Source organism: Acanthopagrus latus, chromosome 21, assembly GCF_904848185.1.
Source record: "Acanthopagrus latus isolate v.2019 chromosome 21, fAcaLat1.1, whole genome shotgun sequence".
Taxonomy (NCBI): domain Eukaryota; kingdom Metazoa; phylum Chordata; class Actinopteri; order Spariformes; family Sparidae; genus Acanthopagrus; species Acanthopagrus latus.
In genome coordinates, this window is record NC_051059.1 from 10935214 (window position 1) to 10959729 (window position 24516).

General features: G+C 44.5%; 1 protein-coding gene and 1 long non-coding RNA gene across 3 annotated transcripts in view; one reads left to right on the forward strand and one right to left on the reverse strand.

The window, feature by feature from the left end:
* cadm3 (cell adhesion molecule 3) overlaps positions 1 to 24516 on the forward strand; it is a 96091-nt gene that overhangs the window by 63654 nt on the left and 7921 nt on the right. For both annotated transcript variants that reach the window (XM_037085145.1, XM_037085146.1), the window contains exons 5-7: positions 1888 to 2025; positions 17441 to 17611; positions 18310 to 18400. In XM_037085145.1, coding sequence (XP_036941040.1) covers positions 1888 to 2025; positions 17441 to 17611; positions 18310 to 18400 — 400 coding nt within the window. The remainder of the gene's footprint in view (positions 1 to 1887; positions 2026 to 17440; positions 17612 to 18309; positions 18401 to 24516) is intronic.
* LOC119011785 lies at positions 17782 to 20512 on the reverse strand. The gene is made up of 4 exons (XR_005072274.1): positions 20116 to 20512; positions 18726 to 18786; positions 18308 to 18396; positions 17782 to 18082 (listed from the first exon to the last, which is right to left on the reverse strand). It is a non-coding gene; the product is annotated as an uncharacterized LOC119011785 (long non-coding RNA).

Below are 24516 nucleotides of genomic sequence, written 5' to 3' on the forward strand. Positions count from 1 at the left end.
TGGCTCTTGACTAATGAATTCTGGGAGTCGTGTTTAATAATCCCTGTAAAATTTAATTTTCTTGACATTTTGAACTGACCTGAAGTACTGATAATGAACAGTCACACAATATTATTTACCACACTGATTTGAATTGTGGAAATGCCACGGCCGTCAGACTTAATGTCGACCTCATGCTGCTGATTTTGAAGTGATAACGCATTAATTACTTCACATTGAATTAAACGCATTTCCAGTTCATCATCACCTTTCCTTCTTGGCCAGACTGGCCAAGTACAGATGGAATGATACGTGTAAGGTGTGATGTCTAACATTTCTATATGACAAGCACCTAAACCCTTGTTATATATATTTCTTTGACTTGTGTACTCACATCCCAAATGTTTCCAACAATTTCCAAACCCAGAGAAATCCATAATTTTACTTTTCTTTTATTTAGCCACCTAGTAAACATCAGATGATATATCAGGAAAGGAAGAAGCAAGTCAACTATCGTGATAAAATGTCACCTGAGTAAAACTTTAATACCTAACCTCATCCGGGGACATTTCTGCCGGGGTCACGTCAGATAGATTTTCATCGCTAATCGTGGTTGTTTAACAGGGAAGATAACATCTCCCATCACCCCACACTACTTCACAACATCCTTAAACTATGACCTTTGTCTTCACTGTCTTAATTGTGGGACTGCAAGCAGAAGAAATTACACAACGTGCCTTTAATGACAGATTTTATCAGTTGATTTCGGGAGTGGTTTGGTTTCTACATTCAGCGTCTGAACGCGTCATGTTTTCAGTTTCAAGTCCTCTGCGTTAAATCACAGCTGATTTTTCTGTGCTGCGGCACTCCCCATTGTTACCTTACATGGAAATGATTACAGTCGCTGGATGGAGATTTCCAAATTTTTTTTTTTTTTTTTTTTTTACAAGGAGTAAGGCACAGCGCACTCCGCTCATGTTTTGTCCTAAATACTTGCTGCTGAATCTTTAATGTAGTGAATAATCAGAAGAGAACGACAAGCACAGCACATCCATTTGACTCCTCTGTATTTAGTATGCATTATTCTTTTTTTTCCTACTTTCATATGAACATCGCAAGCAACCTGTTGTTCTTTATATCTCACAGTCTTGCAAGCCCTCTTTCCCTTAATGACAAAATTAAGAGCTTTTGTATGGTTATCTTGTCGTCACGATGTTTTGAAGACACTGACTGTTCTCTGATCTGCCACCACAATGGGTGAGGTGAGGTTTAAGCAGACCGGCTCATTGGTTACAGTTAGAGAGAGCTGGTGGTCATAATCACAATAGACTGTGGCTGATTAGGTGGGAAAAAAAACAAAACGGGTTCTCCAGTGTTAAACTCACAACCAAACCCCCATCGCATAAGAGTTGTTCTGGCGCTGTAACGCCATTAAGCCTCATCCGTCTTCGCCTCTGAGACGCAGTAGTCATTATTTGCACAGCTTTAAGTGATCAGTTTTCAGCAAAACATAAAAAATGTTCTCGTTCCCCTTCGCTAATGGACACTGATGGAGAGACAGTAGCTCTGATGCTTCTGGAAGGTCAGAGTACACAGACGCTTCACAGATATTTGAGCTGCTGTGCAATGACTCTGAACCACTTCTGGGGCGAATCGTTGCAGGCCTGCATCATTATTTTTCTCCGAGCCGGTTTTCACCAGAGCTTTCGGAATTGAGCAAATTAATACCCCAATTCGATACCCAACAACTTTGCAGAAAGGCTGCAGTACTTGTTAGAAGCTCAGCCATTGGCCCTGAACTTCTGCGTTTTTTTCTGGCTTCAAGGTGAGCCCCCCGCAGCATGAAACTTTTCTTCCTCTCTTGCCAACCCTGTGACTCTCTCCATCTCTCCTCCCCCCCCCCACCAGGTGTGCCCGGCAAACCTCAGATCTCAGGCTTTGAGAACCCAGTGACGGAGGGGGGCGAGGTCACCCTGACCTGCACCAGTACTGGCAGCAAACCCCCCGCCAAGCTGCACTGGTACCGAGGGGACCAGGAGTTGGAAGGTGAGAGACTCAGCGAGTGTGTGTTGATGCTTTGAGGATGTGTTTGTGAATGTGTTTGTGTGTTGTGGGGTCAGAAAAAGTGCAATTGACGTGTCTGTTGTTGTACTACTGGCTTGTAGTCACGCTGGATGCTGTGTGTGTGTGTGTGCGGTAAACGAAGCACAAGGGTGTGGTTATGTGTTATGTGTGTAGGGCAGAGTGTGTGTGTGTGTGTGTGTGTGTGTGTGTGTGTGTGTGTGTGTGTGTGGCTGGAAAGATACTCCATAGGAATGCAAGGATGTGGTTTGTGCTTGTGTACATGTGTTTTTCTGCGGGTTTACAATATGTGTTTGTGTGATCCTGCAGTAATCTACGCGCGTGTGTGTGTGTGTGTGTATGTGTGTATTTGCAAGTGTGCATCTTTGTACTCCCACTTGTGGGAATTTGTGTGCATATCCCACATGTATGCGCATTTGTGTGTGAGAAGGTAGCTTGTTTGTGTGTGTGTGATCATGCTGAGTGCGTATTGTGTCCTTGCCACGTTGCCTGCTGCCTCTCTGTGTGTCCTAAACCTGTGCCTGCATATGTGTGTGTGTGTGTGTGTGTGTGTGTGTGTGTGTGTGTGTGTGTGTGTGTGTGTGTGTGTGTGTGTGTGCAAATGCGGGAGCATATGTGCGTGTTTGAGTGTGGGAGCATGCTGCCTGTGTGTGTGTGTGTGTGTGAGTGCAGAAGCATGCTGCGAGAGCGTTTGTGCCCTTCTTTCCCATCATTCCTTCATGTCCTGATCCTGCACACCGGTGCCGTTGCGTGTATCCAGGCACCGTGCACACGTTTGCTTTTGTTGTATTGGGCACGCTTGCAGAGTTTATTCGTGCAAGTGTGCGTGTATCATCCGTTGAGCTGCAACACATCTGCAACTGGGAGTGACACCACAAGAGAGCAGGAGATGGCGTGGGTCGGGATCTAGCCGGGGATAACGACAGAATCCAGGAATAAAAGGCAGGGCGGAGGAGAGGATGAAGGGATGAGGTCGAACAGAGAAACAGAGATAGAGGGAGCTTTGCATGAGGTCAGACCGGCTGGTCTTTTGTTACAGATAAACGGGAGAAATGAGAGTGGAAGATAAAGAAAGAGGCAGAGAGAGAGAGAGAGAGAGAGAGAGAGAGAGAGAGAGAGAGCGGCGGTGATGCTGCAAGAAGACAAATTAACCGGCTTTCCCTTTCACAGACAAACTGAGAATCAAGGAGACGATTGGCAGCCTGCGACTCACACCACTGGTATTGGCAGTGGTTGCGTTTCTCCAAATTACCACCATGTTTCCCGTAAAGCCCCCTGCTTCTTGATGCGTCGTCAGTCAAAAGGTTTTCTGTTTAGCTTTACCGAGCAGAGCAAACATGTTGGAAGCGTTGTTTCTGTCACCCCGTCGCTCCTTCCACCATCTGCCATTTACCAGAAACTCCATGAGCTTTAAGCCCGTACGTTCGCGCTGGGAGAACAGCGCCCTCTGTCTGTTTGCAAAGCTGTCCCGCAGATGTCCCTCCAAATCTACAGAGTGTACACTGCAGTGCTCAGACTGGTAGATCTTCTATGCAACAGCCTTCTCTACAGTAATTAGACTAATATAATATGATGATATAATATGATAATGATTTATTGATGTGAAAATGCTACTCTCAGCCTTTGTAATGCAAAAATGCCCGGCTTGTATCCTGGTGCCTTGGCAGTGTTCGTGTTTGCTATAATTATGGATTGAAATGAATCGAAAGAATGGACTGCAGCTACAAAGAGAAGGAGGAATGGGAGAGCTGCCTGCCTGAGGACAGATTATCTGGTCTTTTTGTTACAGCTGAACTAAAAACAGGAGACAGAGGGAGAGAGGAGTCTGGAGATTGTCGCTTTTTAAAGAGATTGGATTTCTGTTTAAAGGGTCAGCTCAGCCAAAACACAAAAAAGATGTTTGGTTTTTTTTTTCCCCCCCACTTACCTGTAATGGTATCCAGCCACGCGGAAAGTTTTGTTTTTATTCCGTCCTGCTTTTGAGATATCCGTGAAAGATCCAATATAATGGAGATGATTACAATTTTGTTTGAGGCGCTCAACACATTGAAAACATTTGGTGCAGGAACAGTGCTTTGATAGCTTTGAATGATCCACGGCCCCGTTTGTGAACAGTTTTCACAGGAACCACCTCTGCTGTAGAAAAAGTCCTATCCTCGGCAGTTCTGTTTATACTGGACAGAGATGCTCTTCATTATTTACATCCAGCGCGAGTACAGAGAGCGGCGTGCCCTTTTATGTGGCATGTTGAAAAGTAACGCTGTGGATGTAAAGGAGCTGGAGCACATCTGATTTTAAAGTAGATGTTCATGTCCTGTCCATAGTTTCTCCACTCTCTCTTCATCTCTCTCTCATTGTGACCAAGTGAAACTCCGCCAATCATGATATATATAAATAAATGATACATGATTAAAAGATGCACATCAGAGTGTGTTTTCAGGTCTTGAGAAGCGCCGCTGCATGTGTGGAAAAAGAAGCAGAAAGCCTTCTTGTGGCTCCACGGGAAGCTTCATGTGATTGATAAATTGCCTGCTGTGATGTCACTCAAGTTGTATTATGGGTGATGTAGGCTTCAGCTTTTAAAAAAACAGTCCCCTGGTCTATCACTGCACTCCTATAATACTGTTGGACTCGTTATGGACAGTTGAAAAACAAATGATCAAAATCAATAAAGCAGAGCTATCCCATCCTTCTTCCTTTTCCTTTTCAAAATCTGACACCTACATTACCAAGAGTGACATCATCCATCCATCCATTGTCTGTAACCACTTTACCCCTTTTATGGGGTCGCAGGGCTTTTTGCTGGAGCCAGTCCCAGCTGTCTCTGGGCGAGGGCAGGGTACTCCCTGGACAAGTCGCCAGCTCATCACAGGGCCCTCACTGATGGCAGAGGCCGCCATGCAAGGTGCCAACCGCACATTAGGAGCAATTTGGGGTCCAGTATCTTGCTCAAGGACAGTTTGACATGCAGCTAAGCTCAGCCCGGAGCTGGGACTTGAAGCAGCTACCTTCCGATCACTAGCCGACCTGCTCTACCCGCTGAGCTACAGCCGCCCCGAGTTAACATCACTGGAAGCTATTTATCAGATTGTATGTTTTTAGTATCGACCATCCATCAAGTTAGAAGAAGACTCACAACAGTCAGATTTTAAAATGAACGGTCAAAATTGCTGCAAAGAAACTGATTTTTCAGACTTTCCAATAATGTAACCTTACAGCATGCTTCATACAAACAATTGCTTCTCTGGTAAAGTTCACTGTCTCTCAAACACAGACTCCCTCTTAAAAAGTCCAAGTTGAGATAATGTGACAATGTCATCACAGCTATTTATGTCAGTGCTCTCCAGGGCGTTACTCTTCTTGACTAGTAAAATTAAAGGATAAATTCACAAAAAATGAAAATTCATTCATAACCTACTCACTCTCATTCCGATGGGAAACTGGGTTAAGATTCATAGCCCACGAAATATTTATCAAGCTTCATGGCAAAGAGAATTTCAGTATGCTACTACACAACTGAAGTAGCTGGGGACTAAGGTAAAGAAAAACTGATACACATGTTAAATGGCTCCAAACAGCTTGTGCAGCATAATCCAATTCTCCAGAAGCCCCAAGATCCCAAATTGATTTGAAAAGACATTATGTAGCCCTCAACGTGCAGTCGAAGTCAAGCATCTTCAACTTCAGACGGAATGCACGCTAACGCTCTTAGCTTAGCAGCAAGTGTGAAGATTTTTCTGCTTTAAAAAGGTTATAAATGATGTTTTCAAATCAATTTGCGATCTCTGGACTACTGGAGACTTGGATTGTGGAAATGGAGCCACTGTATGTATTTTTTGGGGGGTTGTTTAATTATATTCTAAAACAAGTCTGCAGCTTCTTCCGTTGTTCAGGAGAATGCTGCTACTGCTTTGCTGTGAAGCTCGAGACATGTTTAATGGACTACGAGACCTCACCTGACTTTCCCTCGGCATGGGGGTGAGTAGATAATGACTGAATTTTAATTTCCGGGTGAACTTGTCCCTCAACACCATGTCTAAAATTAGCAGAGTGCCCTTTAACAATAGTTTATATGCCATTATCATCCCCATGGCCATGCAAATATATTGCATAAATAAATCATTTTAAAAAATGTTGGCATTGAATGTTATCCAGGGTTTTGCTGAATCAACAGTCCTGTCTGCCAACATTTGGCACTGCATCCACAGTAACAGGAACATTGGAGCTGTGTAGTAATTTGGGTGAACTGACCCTTTAAAACGGGAGAACAGAGGAAAAATAGAGTCGGACAGAGAGACATTTGAGGGAGATCAACTGCATGTGAATGATGGTGTGTTCGAGGCCTCGCCCAGTCACTCTGACACCACACAAGACCAATCAGTCATCGCTGGAAAACCACAGTCACACACACACACACACACACACACACGCACACACACACACACGCACACACACACACACACTCCACACACCATTTTCGGTTTAATACATAAAGATTGGTAATGGGCAGATGATAATCACACACACACTTTCACTCAGTGCTCATCTCTGGCTGGATATCAGCGGAGCACAACGGGTCAGCGTGCTATTATTACAGCTCCTCATTCATGCAGTAGTGGTCTGCGAACGTGTGTGCGCGTGCGTGTGTGTGTGTGTGTGTGTGTGTGTGTGTGTGTGTGTGTGTGTGTGTGTGTGTGTTGGTGGCTGTGTTGAAAAGATGAGCCCGGAGACTGCTGCTCACCACCTCTTCCCTGACAGCGTCACTGACAGTAAAAGCAAGGAGAGAGAGAGCGAGAGAGAGAGAGAGAGAGAGAGAGAGAGAGAGAGGAGGGAATGAGGGTGACACAGATACAGAGAGTGTGCGAGAGAAATGGAGGGAGAGAGAAAGACGGCAAGAAAGTGACAGCGAGGGGCTGCCGAGAAAACAGAGAACAGAGGGGGAGTGTGTGCGAAAAGAGCGATGGAAGTTGCAAGGAGGCGACGGAGGGAAGAGAGACCGAAGGAAAAAGAGATAGAGCGGGAGGGGAATTAAGAAGAACCAAAGAAGAAGAAGAAGAAGAAGAAGAAGAAGAAGTGAGGGCGGCTTTGCGGCTGAGTGGGAGCGCAGACTGGGGGCAGAGGATGAAGCGAAGGGGGACCGGGTTTTAAAGAAGAGGGGACGGGAGAGCGCAACAGGAGAGAGGGGAGAGAAAAGGAGGGAAGGCTGATGAAATGTAGAGAGAAATCCGGAAAGAGGATTTAGATAGAGGGAGAGCGGGGGGTGGGGGGTTGGGGGAAGAGGGGAGATGGAGAGCAAGAGAGTGCGGGAAAGGGAGTGGTAATTGAGAAGAATGAAAGGCTAAGAGCTTTGAGGACTGTATTAGTTGTACTGTGTGAAAGGGCTATGGATCATTTAGTGACATCGATGTATTGGATTGGGGATAATGGGGATTTATGGTGGCACTTAAGGCCATACCGGCTGAATACCAGCCCAAATTGTCATAATGCAGGACGTGGGGCGGATGGTGAAGCGTACATGGGCGTGTGTCCGTATGGAGCCAATGTAATGTAAGAGACGAGACAGCGGAGGGGAAGAGAAGGTGGTGCAGGATGCATTTGGAGCCCCGAAAGAGAAGCAAAGTGATGAATTCAGAATTCATCTTTGCAAGTTAAAGTCCCGCATTAAAACTTGTATTTAAGTTAAAAAAAAAAAAAAAAAAGTACAGAATCTGCAAATTCTGCTCAGAGTTAGAAAGTAAAAGTGGGACTCATTTTGGCACAATGACACCTTTGAGATTGCTTTATAATTATACATATTATATAACACCTGCCTTTTGCAGATCCGAAGATGAAATAGCTTTGAGGTTTAAAACGGGGCAGAATGTGAGATAAAGAAGATTTGAAAATGAAGTGTTACCAGAGGAAGCGGCTCTCACAGTCTGCATTTATAACCTTTTTATAAAGGAATAAATTCACGTCAAACACACTCACAGAAGTTTGGGAAATGGAACAACTCCAAGACTGAAACCTGCAGCGTGACAGAACCATGAGGTTATTTTTTTCTCTGTGCCCTTGAAAAGGACGGACCTTGAGTCAGAGTCTGCGAATGAACTTCAGCCATTTGAGTCATTTTCTTACGTATGAATGAGAAGTGTTAATTGACTTCTTGATTAAATGAGCCTGACTCATCGTTTCGGGGAAAAGTCGTCGCTTGGTATCCACACCTTTGAATCTGGTGTTGACAGATTCAAAGGTAGGGACCGGGGGGAAAAAAGGGTGAGCAAACGGTGTCACCAAAATCCCAAAATATACTTCATGTTTATTAATGAGAACTACCATAATGAATAAGTGAAAAAAGTCAACAGAGTTAAAGCCAAGCCCCTGGGAAGAGTGTCAGACTTTTTTCCCATATGCTTACATTGTGAAAGAAGCAGATAAAGAATGGTGGATACATTTTTTGAGCGACATAACTCTGGCAAAATGATTCAGAATGTGATTTATTGGGTCCAATAAGATTTTAGATCATTTTATCCCTATGGAAGTCCTTATCAGCTCTAAACTGGATGTTAACCCGGCTCGGTCAGTGGAAGTCTCTAGTGTCACTGAGCAGCTTTCATAGGAATGATCGGGGCGCCATCTCCAACACTGTGTCCAGGTTTCTTGATACATCCAGGGCTGGTCCTGATTGGATAAAGTGAGCAGGGATACCAGGAAATGTATTTTGTTTTTTGTTTTTTTTTACTGAATGAGCCGTGGGAGGAGAGACATGGATTACTGACCAAACACTCTGTAACGGTGATTACTGTTGGGATATAGAGCTGTTTTACGCTCATTATGATAAGAAAATAATGCTTACAGCAGCTTTAAACTTCACTATTTATCTTTGGTCCTTGGCCCGGTGTGACACACTGGTTGCTTCGTCGATATTTATGCCAGTGGCTGCAATAAAGTGTCGGGAAACAGTGAAAAATTACCACCTCAATTTACCACGGCTCAAATTGTGCCTTGAAAGTGGTTGTTTTGTGGCAACAACCATCTGGAGCCCCAAAATGTGCAATTTTTCGGTGATATGAAATAAAGGATAAAACAATACTACATCACATTTGAGAAGCCGAAGAGATTAAATGATTGACGTTTTTGCTTGCTAATTGCCTTAAACGTTTAATCAGTTGTTGCCAATTACCTTGCTAATTATGTTTTTGTAGGTAGATTAATTGACTAATCATTTCAACGCTAATTGCGACTGCAGACGCATGAACATGTAAGCAGAATTTTCTGCTGTACAGTTGGAGGTCGAAGGGAGGAAAGTTTGAACAGCTTTACACGATGTTGGGAGGATTTTCTTTTACAAGCGAGCCAACAAAACAATTATAACTGCGGTGTGAGAAGGTAAAATATTAGATTATATATGCGGAGAATGCAACAGTGTACCTCAAATCTGACTTGAGGTGTTCCTTGAGGTATACTGTATGTGTTCAGTCACCTGTACTGTAAATAGACAGATCAAGACAGAAGTTAAGATATATCCCTGCACGTTCAGCCGGTAATCCAGTAACGGGACTAATAAATAAACCTCTTTCCAAATTAGATGACCTCATGTGAGCGCTCAAATCACACTCGAGTGCTTTCGCTGGCTGTAATCCGATTGAGGCTTAAAAGTGATGACTGTTTTGATAATTTTAAGACCCCCCCCTTTATCTAGTGGAGCTGGGCTTTTGCTGAGCATGCACGGCGGTGTTAAGCCTCGCGCTGCTGTCTATTCACAGTTACACATTCTCACACCTCAGAGATGCCAAGTAGAACCAGAGTCTTCTGCTCCCGGCGACGGAGCAGGCAGATTCACTGGAGTAGCTGGGGGTTAAGCGCCGTGTTCAGTTGGCAAAGTTGTTGAATATTAAGCATGTTTTACTCATTCATTCACTTTACCTTCGCACAGTGGTCCAGCTGGTCTTTTTTTAATGTTAGTTTTGATTCAGAGTGGAGCTCCAGCTGATGACTTCTTCGTCGGAATGTACCTGAGCCCAGGGTGACGACTTTGAACGGCACATTTTATCCGGCCGACAGCGCAAAACTCGCTCTGTCGGCTCCAGAGCATCGTAATCTCTGCAATTCAACGCCGTATAAAAAATTGTATTTCCTGTGCCCTCACTTCGGATTTGAGTGGGTATGTTTGTTCAGAACACGCTCTGTGGTGCCTAGTAGTGGTGCTTCACATTGCTGTTTTTAATAACATTTGTGATTAAAAGCCCTCTGTATACCGTCTATTTTCTCTTAACCGTTGTTTCGTCCCTCGCCTGTGTGTGTGACTCAAATTACAATGCTTAACACAATACGCAGAAGTGATTGTCTGAGTAGCATCACATGAGTGATTAACAATGTATGCAAGTAGTCTGTGAGCCTCCTGGGCCGCTACACTGTAAAATCTGACAGAGCGGTCTTACCTAAAAGAATCAAGGAAACTGATTACCTCAAAACTCCATAGAAGAATAACAATTCTAAGTTGTTAAAACCTTAAAGGTAATGGTGATTCTTAGGCAGTCGGTAAGTAAATACAAAAGCTCTGTCAAAACGTAATAATTCTCAATCATTTATTCAATCATACCAATCCGGGCCTGGTTTCAGATGCTGTCTGAGTCTGAACCCAGACAGCACTCCGCCTTTAAGTGATCTCGGCGGGGATGGAGAGAGATGGCAGGTTAATCGCCTACTGCTGACAAGAATAATATGAATCAGAGAAGAGCTGCTAATACTAACTTGCGAGGAGCAGAACACTGTTAATGACTTCTGCTTTATTGATGTCTTAAAATAAGTGAGACTGTGAAAACTTTTACTGTAAACAATGCTTTGTTTGTTCTTGCTTCCATCAGAACATCAAACGCAGCTCAAAAAGTTTAAGGAATCCCATATTGCGCTTTCTTATCGTATTAATTATTTTTTGTGAGGTTCATAGTTTTATTTTGGGTGGCCACTAGAATAGTTTTAAATGCTTTACTGTTCACAAACCACTTATTATCACTGTCCCTTGTTGCAGCACTTCTGTTCTCCGACTTGGTGCCTGTCTCTTTAATGCCCCCCTCATCGTAGTCTGCTGTGATTGGTCAATTCTCACAGGCCTGAGCAGCCGCTGCCTATCGCATTTTTGCATCAGCTCTCCCAGTCTTTTAGCAGCCACAGCTGTGTTGGGTGTGCGGCTGAGGGGGGTTAGTGTATAGCTGTGACAACCTGACAGTCCTGACGGCTTGTTTGAAGGTGCAGTAACTGAATACAGGCTGTGTGCATTTCTCTGTGGATTGAGCGTTTTGATGCTTTGACAGTATTTATGCAGCACCTACACCTGCTTTATAATAAAAAAACATCTATACTCGTGCTCACATGGGTTTTTTTCCCCCGTCATGTCTCACAAGATATCACACAGTTGAATCTGCATCAGAAAGCATTTCCTCCTCCTGCTGGCAGACTCATTCCCTTGATTATAAAAACAACATTTTACATCTTATTATCAGAATAAATGATTTTGGTTCCATCCACTAATCGATTAATTACTAATTGTTGCAGCTCTAATCCGGGATCTTCGGTCACTAGCACACTCCTCCAGCCTTGGAGGCCCAAAACAAGCTGGCCGCAGTAATTGCTGCATCCAGTTGTTTGATTCTCTTAATATGATTATTTTATGGCGGATTGTACGCTTGAGGGTTGAAGCATCAGCAGCAGCCGGCACCTCATCTGCATCGCATCACCACCTTGGGGAAAGTTAATCTCGAGGATGTGCCAATTGCCCACCTTTTTATTCGAGGAATAGGGGTTTTAATAAAAACGTACGCGCGTCCCATGAAATTTTTAGCAGGTGCCGGAGTATGCGCGAGGTTAAATATTAAAGAGGCCGAATGCCTCAGAATCTTCCACTAATTTAATATTGATATTTACTTTTAATGATTTATGGGTCATTAAAATGTAACTTTGATTATACGGTATGTTTTTATAATCATTCTGGTATTTTGCGAACTATTGTAACCTTTTGAACTGTTTCTGAATCATGCGACGACACACCGGGGTCATCAGCTGATGCGCTAAATTGGCCGCACAGGATAACTTAAGGACGTAGAAGTAATGTCTTGGCTTCTCTGGTTTAATGCTACGCTTTCTGAAGCAGGTTTACATACCTAATACACATGTCAAAAGCCAATAATTCTTTTTTGTATCTGAATGGAAGTTTTATTAAAGAGGCTAGCGTGTATATACGCTCTGCAAATATGTCTGGATGTTCATTAAGGCTGCATTTCACCTTACTTTTACCTTTTCCACCGTCAGCTCTGCATCACATTTTGCGTTGCGTGCTCTGTTCTGCCGTCTGATTTCACATGTCGAGGCTCAGCTTCTTGGGTGAACAACTTTCTACATTATGCACATAAATTAAAGCTCCACTTATTGATTTTTTATCTTTTATTTTTTTGGCTGCGCGAGAACCGCTGAAATAAACTGCAGCCAACACTGACACGCTATGAGGTTGATATCGATTGCGGCGCCGTTCGAACCATTCCCTTATTTCCATATCCAGCAGATACGGGGCGGTGGCGGTGGCGGCGTCGTTATCATTCACGTGTTGTCGTGCTCGTGAAAATATCAAATTAAGTTGTCAGCATTCGCAGATAAGTATGTAACGCTTTTAATAATGCACAGCGGCGGAGGGAAACGGAGGTGTTTCAGCCCCGGGGCTTTCCTCGGCGTTACTGAGACATTTGTGGTTGTGACCCCCTGATAAACAGCTGCCAGGAACCCGCTGGTGATAAACCACCTGGTGATACACATCAGCAAAAACACATCCACGAAAAACAAATACAACTCGACGAAACACTGGTATGAAAGTTTACGAAATAAGATGAAAGATATGCGTGTGTTGGTCTTCTGATGCGTTTATGTCCACTATATCTACTTTCTTCATGCTCTGTTTGAGTCCTTATTAACTCCCGAGGCAAATATCTGGCTCTTGAGCTGCTGAATGCTTCATTATGATTACGAGCCTCTCAGTGTGCCTGATGTTAGGGTTGAAGAAGTTGTGTACAGTGGCTTTCTCAGAGCTGCCAGAGCGATGAGAGTGAAATGAAAAAAAAAAACAAAAAAACAATCAGCTTTAAAGACAGTAAAAGCCTCCATAGAGCTATGGACACTGTGCAGTCTGGTCTCTGCTACTTCAACACTACAAATAATCCTTTTTTATAGATTCCTTTAAGACTGTGTTAATGTAAATATGATTATAACTGCTTTAACTACTGTTAATGGGTTGGTTAGTCCAAATCACATCCCACTTACATTTAGTGGTACCTACTATAGCCATTAGTGAGTACAAAAGGGACTGTTTGGCTTTGGCGAAAGTATGGGCTCTACTGAGGGCCATTGCATTACAGATTCACTTTTTTACTGCTGCACGACCAAAAAACTACACTATATTCTCTGGAGCTGTATTAGACAAAGGTAGAAATTTAGAGGCAAGTCAAGGCCTGGACAAAGAACATGAACACTTCATATAAGCCTGTTTTTTTTTCTCATTAAGATCCCTGCATTATTCCCTGAGGAATTAATTAAAATGCTGAAAATCTTGGTTCTGTCCCTTTATCCTGATCAGGGGTCTGTTCTGGGCCGAGACCCATCCTCCATCCGAGTTCCCTGGAAATCCATTTGGTAGTTTTTGTGTAATCCTGCTGGCAGACCAACCAACCAACAAGCAAACAACGGGTGAAAACATAACCTCCTTGGCGGAGATAAATATTCAACTGCAGCCGCTGTTTCCAGAGACAACAACCTGGTTGCTCTGGAGTATCAACAAAACACACAGGCCATGTTGCCAGTTTTGGGTTGCATTGTGCGGGGTAAAACAGGCTTGGGCAGGATTTGGTTTACAATAAGTACGCCCGGTTTAATACATTAAAATGCCAGTATATGAAGACATATCCATACATTGGAGTTGTAAGTTTTGCTATAACACGTCCAGTCCCACAGCACAACACTGATGTGACATCATTTCATTAATTCTGCTGAGTGGAGATATGAGTTTCCATCCCTACCACCCACCGACACTTACCCTGTAAACACACAAGAGCTGTGGTGTGTTTACAAATCTGTACTTTCATTTTAACAGAATACTCATCATGTTTTTGCATGGGATTGTGTGTCCCGTTCTTCTTCTCCTCTCTCTCTCTCTCTCTCTTCATCTTTCCATGCATGCGTGTGTGTGTGTGTGTGTGTGTGTGTGTGTGTGTGAGGAGGCACTTGAAGTTGCCACACTTTCAAGGCTTGTTGCAGTTAGGAAAAACCTATTACTCTCTAATTTGAGGCGTCCCTTTATTTTCAAGGCAGTGAGCAGAATTGGAAAATCATTTTGTAGTTGCATTGCATGATGAAGCCTCTTATCTGTGTGCTGGTGCACTGGGGAATATTTGAATTTGTATTTTATAGAACCAATGACATGTTAATTTCCAAGTAGTTTCCAGTTACATTTTCTTTTTTTTCTTTTTTTTTGCTTTACTGACAGAACAGCTAAAGATATGATAGGAAACAGGATGAGAGAAAGGGGGAGTGACATGCGGCAAAGGGCACCCAAGCCAGACCTGAACCTGGGGCCGCCGCCGCGAGGACAAAGCCTCTGCACATGGGACGCCCGCTCTACCAACTAACCTAAACTGGTTATTTCCATTAATATTATCCCATCATGTAAACATCTCATTCATCTAAAATACATATGTGATGCTTTCTTGCCTCATTACAAAGCTTTCCCTAACACTGATGAAACATTTGGAGACTGTTGGGTTTTTACTGGAACAACTTTCTAACAGAGAAGGATGTCAAAAAAAAATCACACATATACAGCAGGCATAGACAGGACTGAGAAGAAATAAAAAAAGAAAAGAGAAAATATATCACGATCTGGACATGAAAAACAAAAAAATGAAAAAATGGCTCTCACCGGTAACTTGCTGTCACTTGTTGCTCCGCTTGCAGCAGCTGACACGCAAATCTGCCCTGATTACCCAATAATGAACTGAGGAAATGTTAATCGTGAGCAAATGTGCATCACTGCCGTCTTGGGGGAGAAAAAAACAACACTTCAACCGAATGCATCTTATTCTCTTCTCTTAATGAACGTGTTGAGTGGCTCCCGTGACCCCTTGGGCCTGAAAGACTTATTAAAACTCCACTGTATGATTTCAGAACTACTGTACACTGGAGCCAGCGAGTAAACAAAAAGCATTTCTTCACTCCCAGGTCTGGTTTGGGAGATCCGTGGTCTTTAATAAAGGCGATATACTGTCTATATTTGTGTGCGCCTGGAGAGTGAGAGGATCGTGATGAGAAAGACTCCTCTGAGTGGCGACGGCGGATTATTGAAATGCACCTGGAAAGTAAACTAATTTTCTTGGAGGGTCAGAGGACTGGTTATGGTAATAAAAAGAGAGATGTCATTAGATTCTGTGGTATTTGAAGAGTTCTCTGGAGGAGGAGGAGGTGGTGGCGGAAGAGGAGGAGGAAAAGGAGGAGGAGGAGGAGGAGAGGTCTGTAATATCTGTATGTTCGAGAGGGAGAAAGAGTGAGACGGTGTGTCTGCGAGTGTGTTTTCCAATCTGCTCCCCTGCCACTATCTCTGTCTCCTCTGTGTATATGTTATTCATGAGCTTGACCTACATGTGCCCATGCTTGTGTGTGCATGTGCGTCCGTGTCTGTGTGTGTGTGTGTGTGTGTGTGTGTGCGCGATTCAGTTCATGCCGGAGAAAAGTGATAAGGTTCCGGTCCACTTTCCAAGATTCACCAACCACTTTCACGGTCTGACCACCCAGTTTGATATTTTCTCTTACAATAGAGAGCGATCTCCGGATGACAGTCTCCACTGTGTTTATGCTTTTTTCCCGTACTTTGTCCTTCTCTGGTGGCTGCAGCTGCTGCTCAGACTCACTCACACCTGCCCAGGTCTTCACCTTCTTCTTCTTCTTCCTCTTCTTCCTCAATTTATCCGGCACCGACTGCTGTGGATATTGGCCAAAACATAGTAAAGGCAATAAAGAGGAACAGCAGCAGAGAGAAAAACTGTCTCCATGAAAACCTGTGCATGATATTACTCGAACCGTAAACCGTAAAAAACAGACGTGTTTTATCACTCTAAACAATGGAATGTGGCTGCAACAGCTTGCTGTTAAGACGCCGTAGAGTCCCTTTATTTGCCAGGATAAAGCTCTGTTCTTGGGTGTAGTTGCCGCTCCGTCCTCAGTGATGGATTACATCATGTAAAAAGCAAGCTGTCTCCTAAGCAACAGCGGGCAAGGGAGTCCAAAGAAAGCCGGACTTAGCAACATTAGATCTTTAGCCTCTCTCATCCCTTTGGTGTCCTCCATCGTGAGGCATCACAGAAAGCGGCCCTGGTTAGTAAACATGAGCACGCTGCATTCAGCTCACTGATGATACATTATAGGAGACTGAAGGGAAGCCAAATGTGCACTTCCTTCACATGTTTTCTCATGAACAAGGATGTTGCGGCAGCTGTTAGACTGTCTGGAGTTTTTAATTAGACCTTCAAGTGAGTTCGACCGCAGTCGCAGCATTTTGGAATATGGATCAAATTCAGTGCCGCAGCTCGTGGTCCCCCCCCCCGCCCCTTCTTTTTTCATCATCGATTCATCTGAAGATTATCTTTTTGATTAATAGTTTAAAATGTCAGGAAATAGAGATGAATGCCCATCATCATTTTCCAGAGCCAGAGATGATGTCTTCAAATTACATCATCCCCCTCCCCCCCAGAAGAAACTCAATGTACAATGTAAACGGAGAAATGCAGCAAATCGTCTGACTTTAAAAAGCTTGGTCCGCTGAATGGTGGCAGCTTAGCTTGATTAATGACTTAAAACGGTCAATTATGAGAAATGCTGTTGATTAATACCTTCATTTGGTAATGATTTCAACAACCGTTTGGCAAAGTCGGAGAAACACACGTCTCAGAGACTCTGTTGTTCCAGTTGCCACCCTGCAGGTTTTCATATTTTATTTGGTAAAACCTTTGTGAACATCGCCCCAATGAGTCAGCAGAAAACATTGATCCTTTTAGTGAGAAAATGTGTGATATTGCTTTGGAAATTTGTGGAGCGGCATTGTTAGAGCAACAGTATATGTGGCATATAGTGATAGATAGCGGAACAAAACACCCAGGGGCACAAGGTAACTGCAGTGAAAAGTCATTTTTCATTTAATGGGAACAAATGGGGGTCATTGCAGTTGTGTACAGTTCTGCAACATGAAACCAACACATCCTAATTACAGTGAAGAACCTTTTTCTGCGCCTCTGTTTATGTTTGATTGTTATTGCCACTAGACGCCGTTCTCTTAACCGTCCCTTCCCCTTCTCTTCCCTCTCCGCCTCAGGACGTCCAAACGTGGTGGAGTCCAATCCAGACGATCCCACGTACAACGTGAGCAGCGAGCTCACCCTGGAGGTGAGCCGCGACGACGACAACGCCCTCATCACCTGCGCCGTCGACCATCCCTCCCTCGAGCCGGGGGACAAGAGGAGCGAGCAGTCTCTGCGGGTGTTGTGTGAGTCAACTGGGAAAAGGGGGAGGAGGAGGAGGAGGAGGAGACGCAGAGGATGCTGGGGGAAGAGAGCGAAGGGAGAGCAGAGGGCGGACGGATGTGCGAGGGAAATGCAAAGTGAAAACTGCTTTGTCTTTTGTTTCTGCCCTGCTCTTCTCCTTTATTAGGCAGTATGGGCACATCCCCCCACCTTAGCAGCCTGATCTCGGCTCCAATGATTCCACATTAGCCGCCGTTTATAATGACCACACAGGAATTTAACCTTCCTCTGCTGGTGCACTTGCCCAGAGTCGAGTCACAGTGAATAAGAAGAGCAGGTCATCATCCACAATGAAACTATAAATGGAGCCGCGTCGGAGCCTGTGCCGGTGCTGCCACCCTGTGGGCGAGACGGCGGAACTGCGTCGCCGAGGGAAAGTGATGTCGTTGTGTAAGGAGGTTATGTCATTGTGGGAGGCAGAGAGATGGTGACGCCTACAGGATGCAGATAGGAGTAGAAGGAGACGGGGATGAATGAGACTATCTGTGCTGTGTCCATGTCTGTACAGATATGAGTCCAGTGTTATGTAACTAAACTCTTCTGTCTTTGTGTGTCTGCCCGTGTGTGTGTGTGTGTGTGTGTGTGTGTGTGTGTGTGTGTGTGTGTGTGTGTGTGTGTGTGTGTGTGTGTGTGTGTGCGTGTCTCTGTTTTCCACTCACAGACTCCCCAAAGGTGAGCATCCGGCCTGAGAGCGATCTGCCTAGAGAGGGGGAGAAGTTCCATCTTCAGTGTTTGGGCAACAGCAACCCTGAGTAAGACACACACACACACACACGCACACACATCTCGCCATTAGAGCAAGTCTGCCAGTGCGCATGCATGCACACACACCCACACAGATTTGAGCACGCACATAATCACCTAGTGACTGTTTTTTTTCCACATGAGCAATATTTGTTTGTGTATTGACTCCGATAGCACAACACAAAGAGCATTAAATACAACTTAGGGTCATTAACAATTAAACAACACAGTCCCTTTATGCAGTGTCATTGTGTGAACATGTAAGTAAACTATAGTGGTACTCAGTAGAGTGTATACCTCCACCAAGGCCTAACAGTTTCCTTTTATACTCACTCATAGATACCAGCCACCTTAATAGGACTTATTTCTTTCCCAGCGATCCATGCATTATTACCTGAGAAATTAATGAAGTATCAAAATATGTTAAAGGGCACCTCCACCAATTTCATGCATTAAAGTGTATTTACAGGTCTTGGGGTACTACTACATGTGTATGCAAAGTACAAAGCTAGTATAAAGCCTTTAGTGGCTCCAGAGGAAGCTGCATGTATTCTGATGAATTGCTTCCAGTCATGCCACTCTGTCTGGTTGCATTGTGGGTAATGTAGATGAGAGATGGAGCAGTCCACTGGTCTGCGTTTCACTCCTATAACACTGTTGAAGTCATTATGGACTATTATTAAATACAATAATAGTCCATAATTGCTTTAAAAAAACGATCCGTAGAACCAGAGGTATCACCCCTTTTATTCCTCGTTCTACTTCCTTTCTTGAAAAGAATATTTGTAACATACCCCACAATGCAATGTGACCTAGCCACTTACATGCAGCTTCTTCTGGAGCAGCAAAAGGCCGTAGTTTTTTTTGCAACATAACTAAAGCTTTCTTGTCCGTCCCAACAAGTACTGAGTTAAGGGGAGTCTTTTGATCTAGAGGTCATGTGGAACAATCTGTATGCCCAGAGCCACACCAGCAACCAGAGTTGGTCATGTGGCAAATGCAATTCTCGAATGAGCTTCCATAAAGGATTCACTGTATTTTTTACTGCAGATAGAGATGGACCAACAAACCCTCATGGCTTAACTACACAATGTGTCTGTCAGTGTTAGGGCTTTGCATCAAACTTTCATACTTGTATAGCAAAGTCAGTGTTTCGGTACAGGTAACAGTATTCTTCAAGGATACCCAGGCCTCGTCAGTGTCCTCTAAAACCACTTACATTTCTGACTTAGTGTGGTTAAGTTTAGGCAACTAACTACTGAATGCTTCGTTGACATTGGAGAAAGAAGGGTGATGGTTATCATGTAACACACTTGATACTGCCGTTGTTCTGGTGATGACGGTTTCGGGTGAACACTTCAGGTTTTATGTGCTGTCTTTCTCACGGCGCTCGTAGCCTTTTTATCATCTCCCCTCGGCGAGAAGCGCAGTAAAATCTTTGACCTTGAACTCAAACCAAGCACAAGTTATCCTCATGTGAGGACAAAACGCATTAGAGCAGGTTATCATTTCTATCAAGACGATGGCTTCGTCTAACATGAGAACTTGGCTTGTTCTTCTCTCCAAATGGAAGCCCCGACTCGGATAAACAGAGCAGGTCGAGGGGCTGCCGTCCTTGCTCCAATCAAGGCTTTCACCGCCGTCATGTAAAGGGTGTCAGTCGACTTCAGAGGCACTTCAGATCAGCGCATAAACAAGCAGAAACACATTAAAACACACCCACCTTTAGTTGCTGAAAAGGTGTCAGATATCACGGCAGGTACACAACCACGAAACACGAGAGCATCAAAAAAAAAAAAAATGCACATGCCCACGCACACCCACAGGCTACGAGCAGCGTCGCTGACAATCTTCACGCGAAGTAACACACTTGTAAGCGATCGCACATTAACGTGTCTTGAGTTTGTGACGCCTTCACGTGCAAGTGGTTAGACACGACACGCACGTAAACAAGCTCAGGAGTGCAGTTAGCGAAAAACACCTGCTCGTACAAGCTTTCGCGTGTTCACTGATACAGCGTGTACACAATTACTCTGATACTCGCACGCACACACACACACACACACACACAGAAACAAACTGCATCCCTCGTCTTAAATCCTGCCCACACAAATACACTCTCTCCCTGGCCTTACTGCATTATAGATGAACCTCCAGCCAACCAGCCCTATCGATCCACTCCCCCCTCTCCCCTCCTCCTCCCATCCCTGCCTCCACTCCATCATCGGGTATCTCTCCGCCGCCGTGTCACTCACGGCTCGTTCACTCCTCTCCGTCTTGTCACGACGCCTCGCTGCCCTCCTCCTCTTCTACCTTTCTCTGTCCTTTCCTATAACTCTCCTCTATCTCCTCTCACACCTTTCCCCCCCTAAACTCCCCGTCCCTCCTCCTCCTCCTCCTCTTCTTCCTCCTCCTCCCTCCTCTCTCCTATCACCGCCCCCTCCCCCTCACTGTCAGCTCTTCTCAGGAGTGGCCAGGAATAGGACGAGCCGTTTAGTTTGATTGGCAGGTGGAACAGATAGTGGGCGGGGAAGGAGGAGGTGACTGTCATCGCATGTACGTACTTTTACAGGCGGCATGGGAGTCGATAAATTATAGACAGGAGAACAGCAAGGCGGTGAACAGTGTGCTGCAGTCAGGGGTTCAAATCCCACGGGGACCACCTATGCTGGAGGTGTATTTATTTGTGATACAATTAGAGTCCACGGATGAAAGCATCCGTTAAATGATACATGTCCTATGTAAGAAATACGTCATGTTCTATTCCACTAAAGGGTTCTGTGTAGTGCCCCCCGACGGTGCAGGGGTTCAAGGTTCGGCTCCCACCGGGATCACCCGTTCTAAAAATGTACTTAACTCGCAGAGACACAGAGAGGATTTAGATAAAAGCGTCCGCTGATTGGCAGAGACTGTATGTAAAAAGGCAACGAGGCGATGGGAGAGGAGAAAAGAGAAATTGTTAGATAGAGGGGGGAAAAAAAATTGACAAGGTAAGGCGAGTCAGAGAGGGAAGAAAAACAAACCGACAGGAGAGGGAGAGGTAGAGGGAAGCGGAGGAGAGCGTGGGCGGAGAGGAGACAGAAAGATTTGGTGACAAGCAACGAATGACTAAGACAGAAAGAGGGAGAGCAAACAAGCGAAAGCCTCTGTGTGTGTGTGTGTGTGTGTGTGTGTGTGTCTTAGTGTGTGAGTGACGGCCAGTCGGCGTGCTCAGTTGCGTGCACCACTGCTTGTGGATGAGCTAGTGTCCAATCAAATAAGATACAGGTTGCCCCTGCAGCTGTCAGTCAAAACCCAATCACCACGGCGACACCTTTCCCCCCGACACACCCAGCCGCTTGGCTCCCTCCCGTCTCCTCCTCCCCCACCCCGGGCTGCCCTTCCCAATCAAACTCAGCGAACGCCACACTCCATTCCATGATACGCGCTTTCCTCTCTGTGGTCACATCCTGTCAGGTTCAAAAGAATAACTTACCATATCAAATTCTATACCGTGTTTCCTTGACGCCGGCGGCGAGAGCTTTCTAATAGAAGAGAAAGGAATTTGTGCTCTACATTCTATTATATTTCCCGTCTATTCGATCAGTGCTTCCCGGTAGTGCTTGCAATTGCATCACATTTCTGCGTTTGAAGTCATTTAACCGAGTTAAACTGCCTCAGACTGTGCTCTTAACACATTTACAGCTAAAAAGCCTTGCATAACTTTGACCTGTTAAGTGCAAGCTTCCTTCTGTGTTCAAGGTTAAGACCGTGGTTAGAAAACAGCAGGTGACGTGTAACAGGATTACAGTAATCTGTAACCTTAAGAAGGTCAAGGACGGCCTTATTCCACACTGTAGAACCCACAGTGCGCCCCTCTTATTGTTGAAGGTGCAATATGTGAGAAGTTTAGTTGGAAACTTCGAAGATGCTTTAAATGATATACTTTTACTTAATTAGGATGTAAATAGCTCTATAATCTAAATGCAATCACTGTAGTAGAGTGTTTGTTCAGCAGGCCGTCTCGCTCTTGCCCCTGCTCATGCAGTGAAAGAGAAAAGGCATTTTCTGGTGTCCCCACCCACTTCATCCTGGCGCTCGATCATGCTTGTGAGCGTGCAGAGAATCGGGGAACCAATTCTTACATGTTGCACCTTTTAGCAAATCTCATGAAAAGAGACAACAAATTGGTCCCACTCACAAGTTCTTTCGGTTTGCCCGAGGCCAACTACAAAAGCCACATTACTGCACTCAGCGACATTCTCCTCGTTAGGATGGTCGTTTTGAGTCCAATCTACAGACGCTCTCCTGCTGTGTTAAACACTAGCAAGTGCACCAAATGTGCATGAATCCACAGCTCACATCAGTCCCCAGCAAATGCTTCTGTTTACTCCTGTCAGAGCTCCTTTTGATAGTGTCCGGGGGTTTTAGGAGATTACTCAGCCTTTTTGCAACCTAAGCTTTACATTTGTGACCTGTTTCCGTTACACCTGTGATGATTTTGACGACGCGTCAGGGGCGGTGAGACACGTTGTGAATAAAACATTTAATCACCTTGTAAAGTTCTTATGGCAAACCAGTTCGCGACCAAGGTTCGCAGACACAGAGCAACATTAGCATTCATTGCGAGTCATGTCTGTGCTGTTTCTCCCTTTAGTGTTGTTTTTGGTACCCACTAACTCCAGCGACATATCCAGTCGCCTGAATGATAAATATTAGCTAGTACCTTTACGCTTGTTTGTGTTGAATTTCCTGTATCTCCCTTGTCACATTGCTTTGCTTATGATCTACTTAGGTTTACACAGTTGGTAAGGGTTAGGACAGCGTCACAGTTTGGCTTGAAACACCTGTTCTGGTCGCCGCGATCACTGATGGAGATGCTCTGACTTCCTATGAAAAAAAAAAAAGCCTATTGTGGTTGGGACAAAAACCAGGTGTCCTTGAATCCCAGTAGTGAGACTTGAGCTGCGGTCGGCCCTTTGGCAGCCTCGCCTGCTTGTAATAATAACACCTCCATCACCTCCACCTCCTGATGTGAAAGGTGGCTAATAGGCACATAATGTGAACATGATACACTCTGCTTTTTTTTGTCAACACGTCAACCTTGGACGTATCTGTGGTTTGCAGAAATGTTAACTGCTGATATTATATCCTTGTGACTGGCCTGGTATTATAACTGGCTGTTTATACAGCTAAACGCTCCACTTTCTTCAGCAGCGAGCAGCCGGCGTTGTTTGTTTGCTGTTTGGCCAGGGAGTGACAGTAAGTTCATCAGAGATTTGGGCTGAAATCAGCTGCCTCATGTGTCTTGAAACTAGACTGAAGAGAGCTGACCCAATCAAAACAGTTCTGAGAGAACTGCAGAGTCAGGTGATTAGTCATTTCATCCATTATATAATACTGGTAATATTGATTTCTTCAGATATGTCTAACTTGTGTAGGGACCAGTGGTGTCAAAAAGCAGCGTAGGGAAGACAGAATGTAATGCAAGTTAGCCGAACGCATCATTCGTCTTCTGAGGGATTTTGTTAATATTAAGAGAGCACATAAAATAACATCAGACTTATCCTTTGATAATCTCCGACTGTAAAGATACAGATCAGACGACGGAAACATTTTGCAGAAATAAGTGTTGGATTACAAAGATTTCAGACATTAACATAACTTAGCAAATCTTGTATTAATAATTTAACAAAAACACCCAAAGGCTAATTCTTTACCGTGATACTGATTATAGATGTGAGAGGAAAAAGCGGCGCCAAACTTCCCATAATTGCAACAGAGGCTGTTCTCGAAGCGTGTCATGACTTTTGTGCAGTGTGTACACTAGGGAAGTCTCCTCTCACAGCCCCAGAATGCAACACTGCAGACTCCAGACATGCATGTTGGGAATCTTCGGTGCGGTGTCCGACCAATCAGGCCCGCTGCACTTAAACTACCCGCTGTATAACAGAGATTGACTTTTGGGCGTCATGTTTAATAACACTGCGCGAGTTACAGCCTGTAAATGTGAAGTTAATTGTTCAGTTAATTGCTTATTATCCTGCATTTGGAGGGGGTGTAGTACAACAGCTGATTACATTTTTTATTGCAGGTAACCAGACGACGTAGCCAAACACGGTCGGAGAAATGTGTTTTTAAAAGG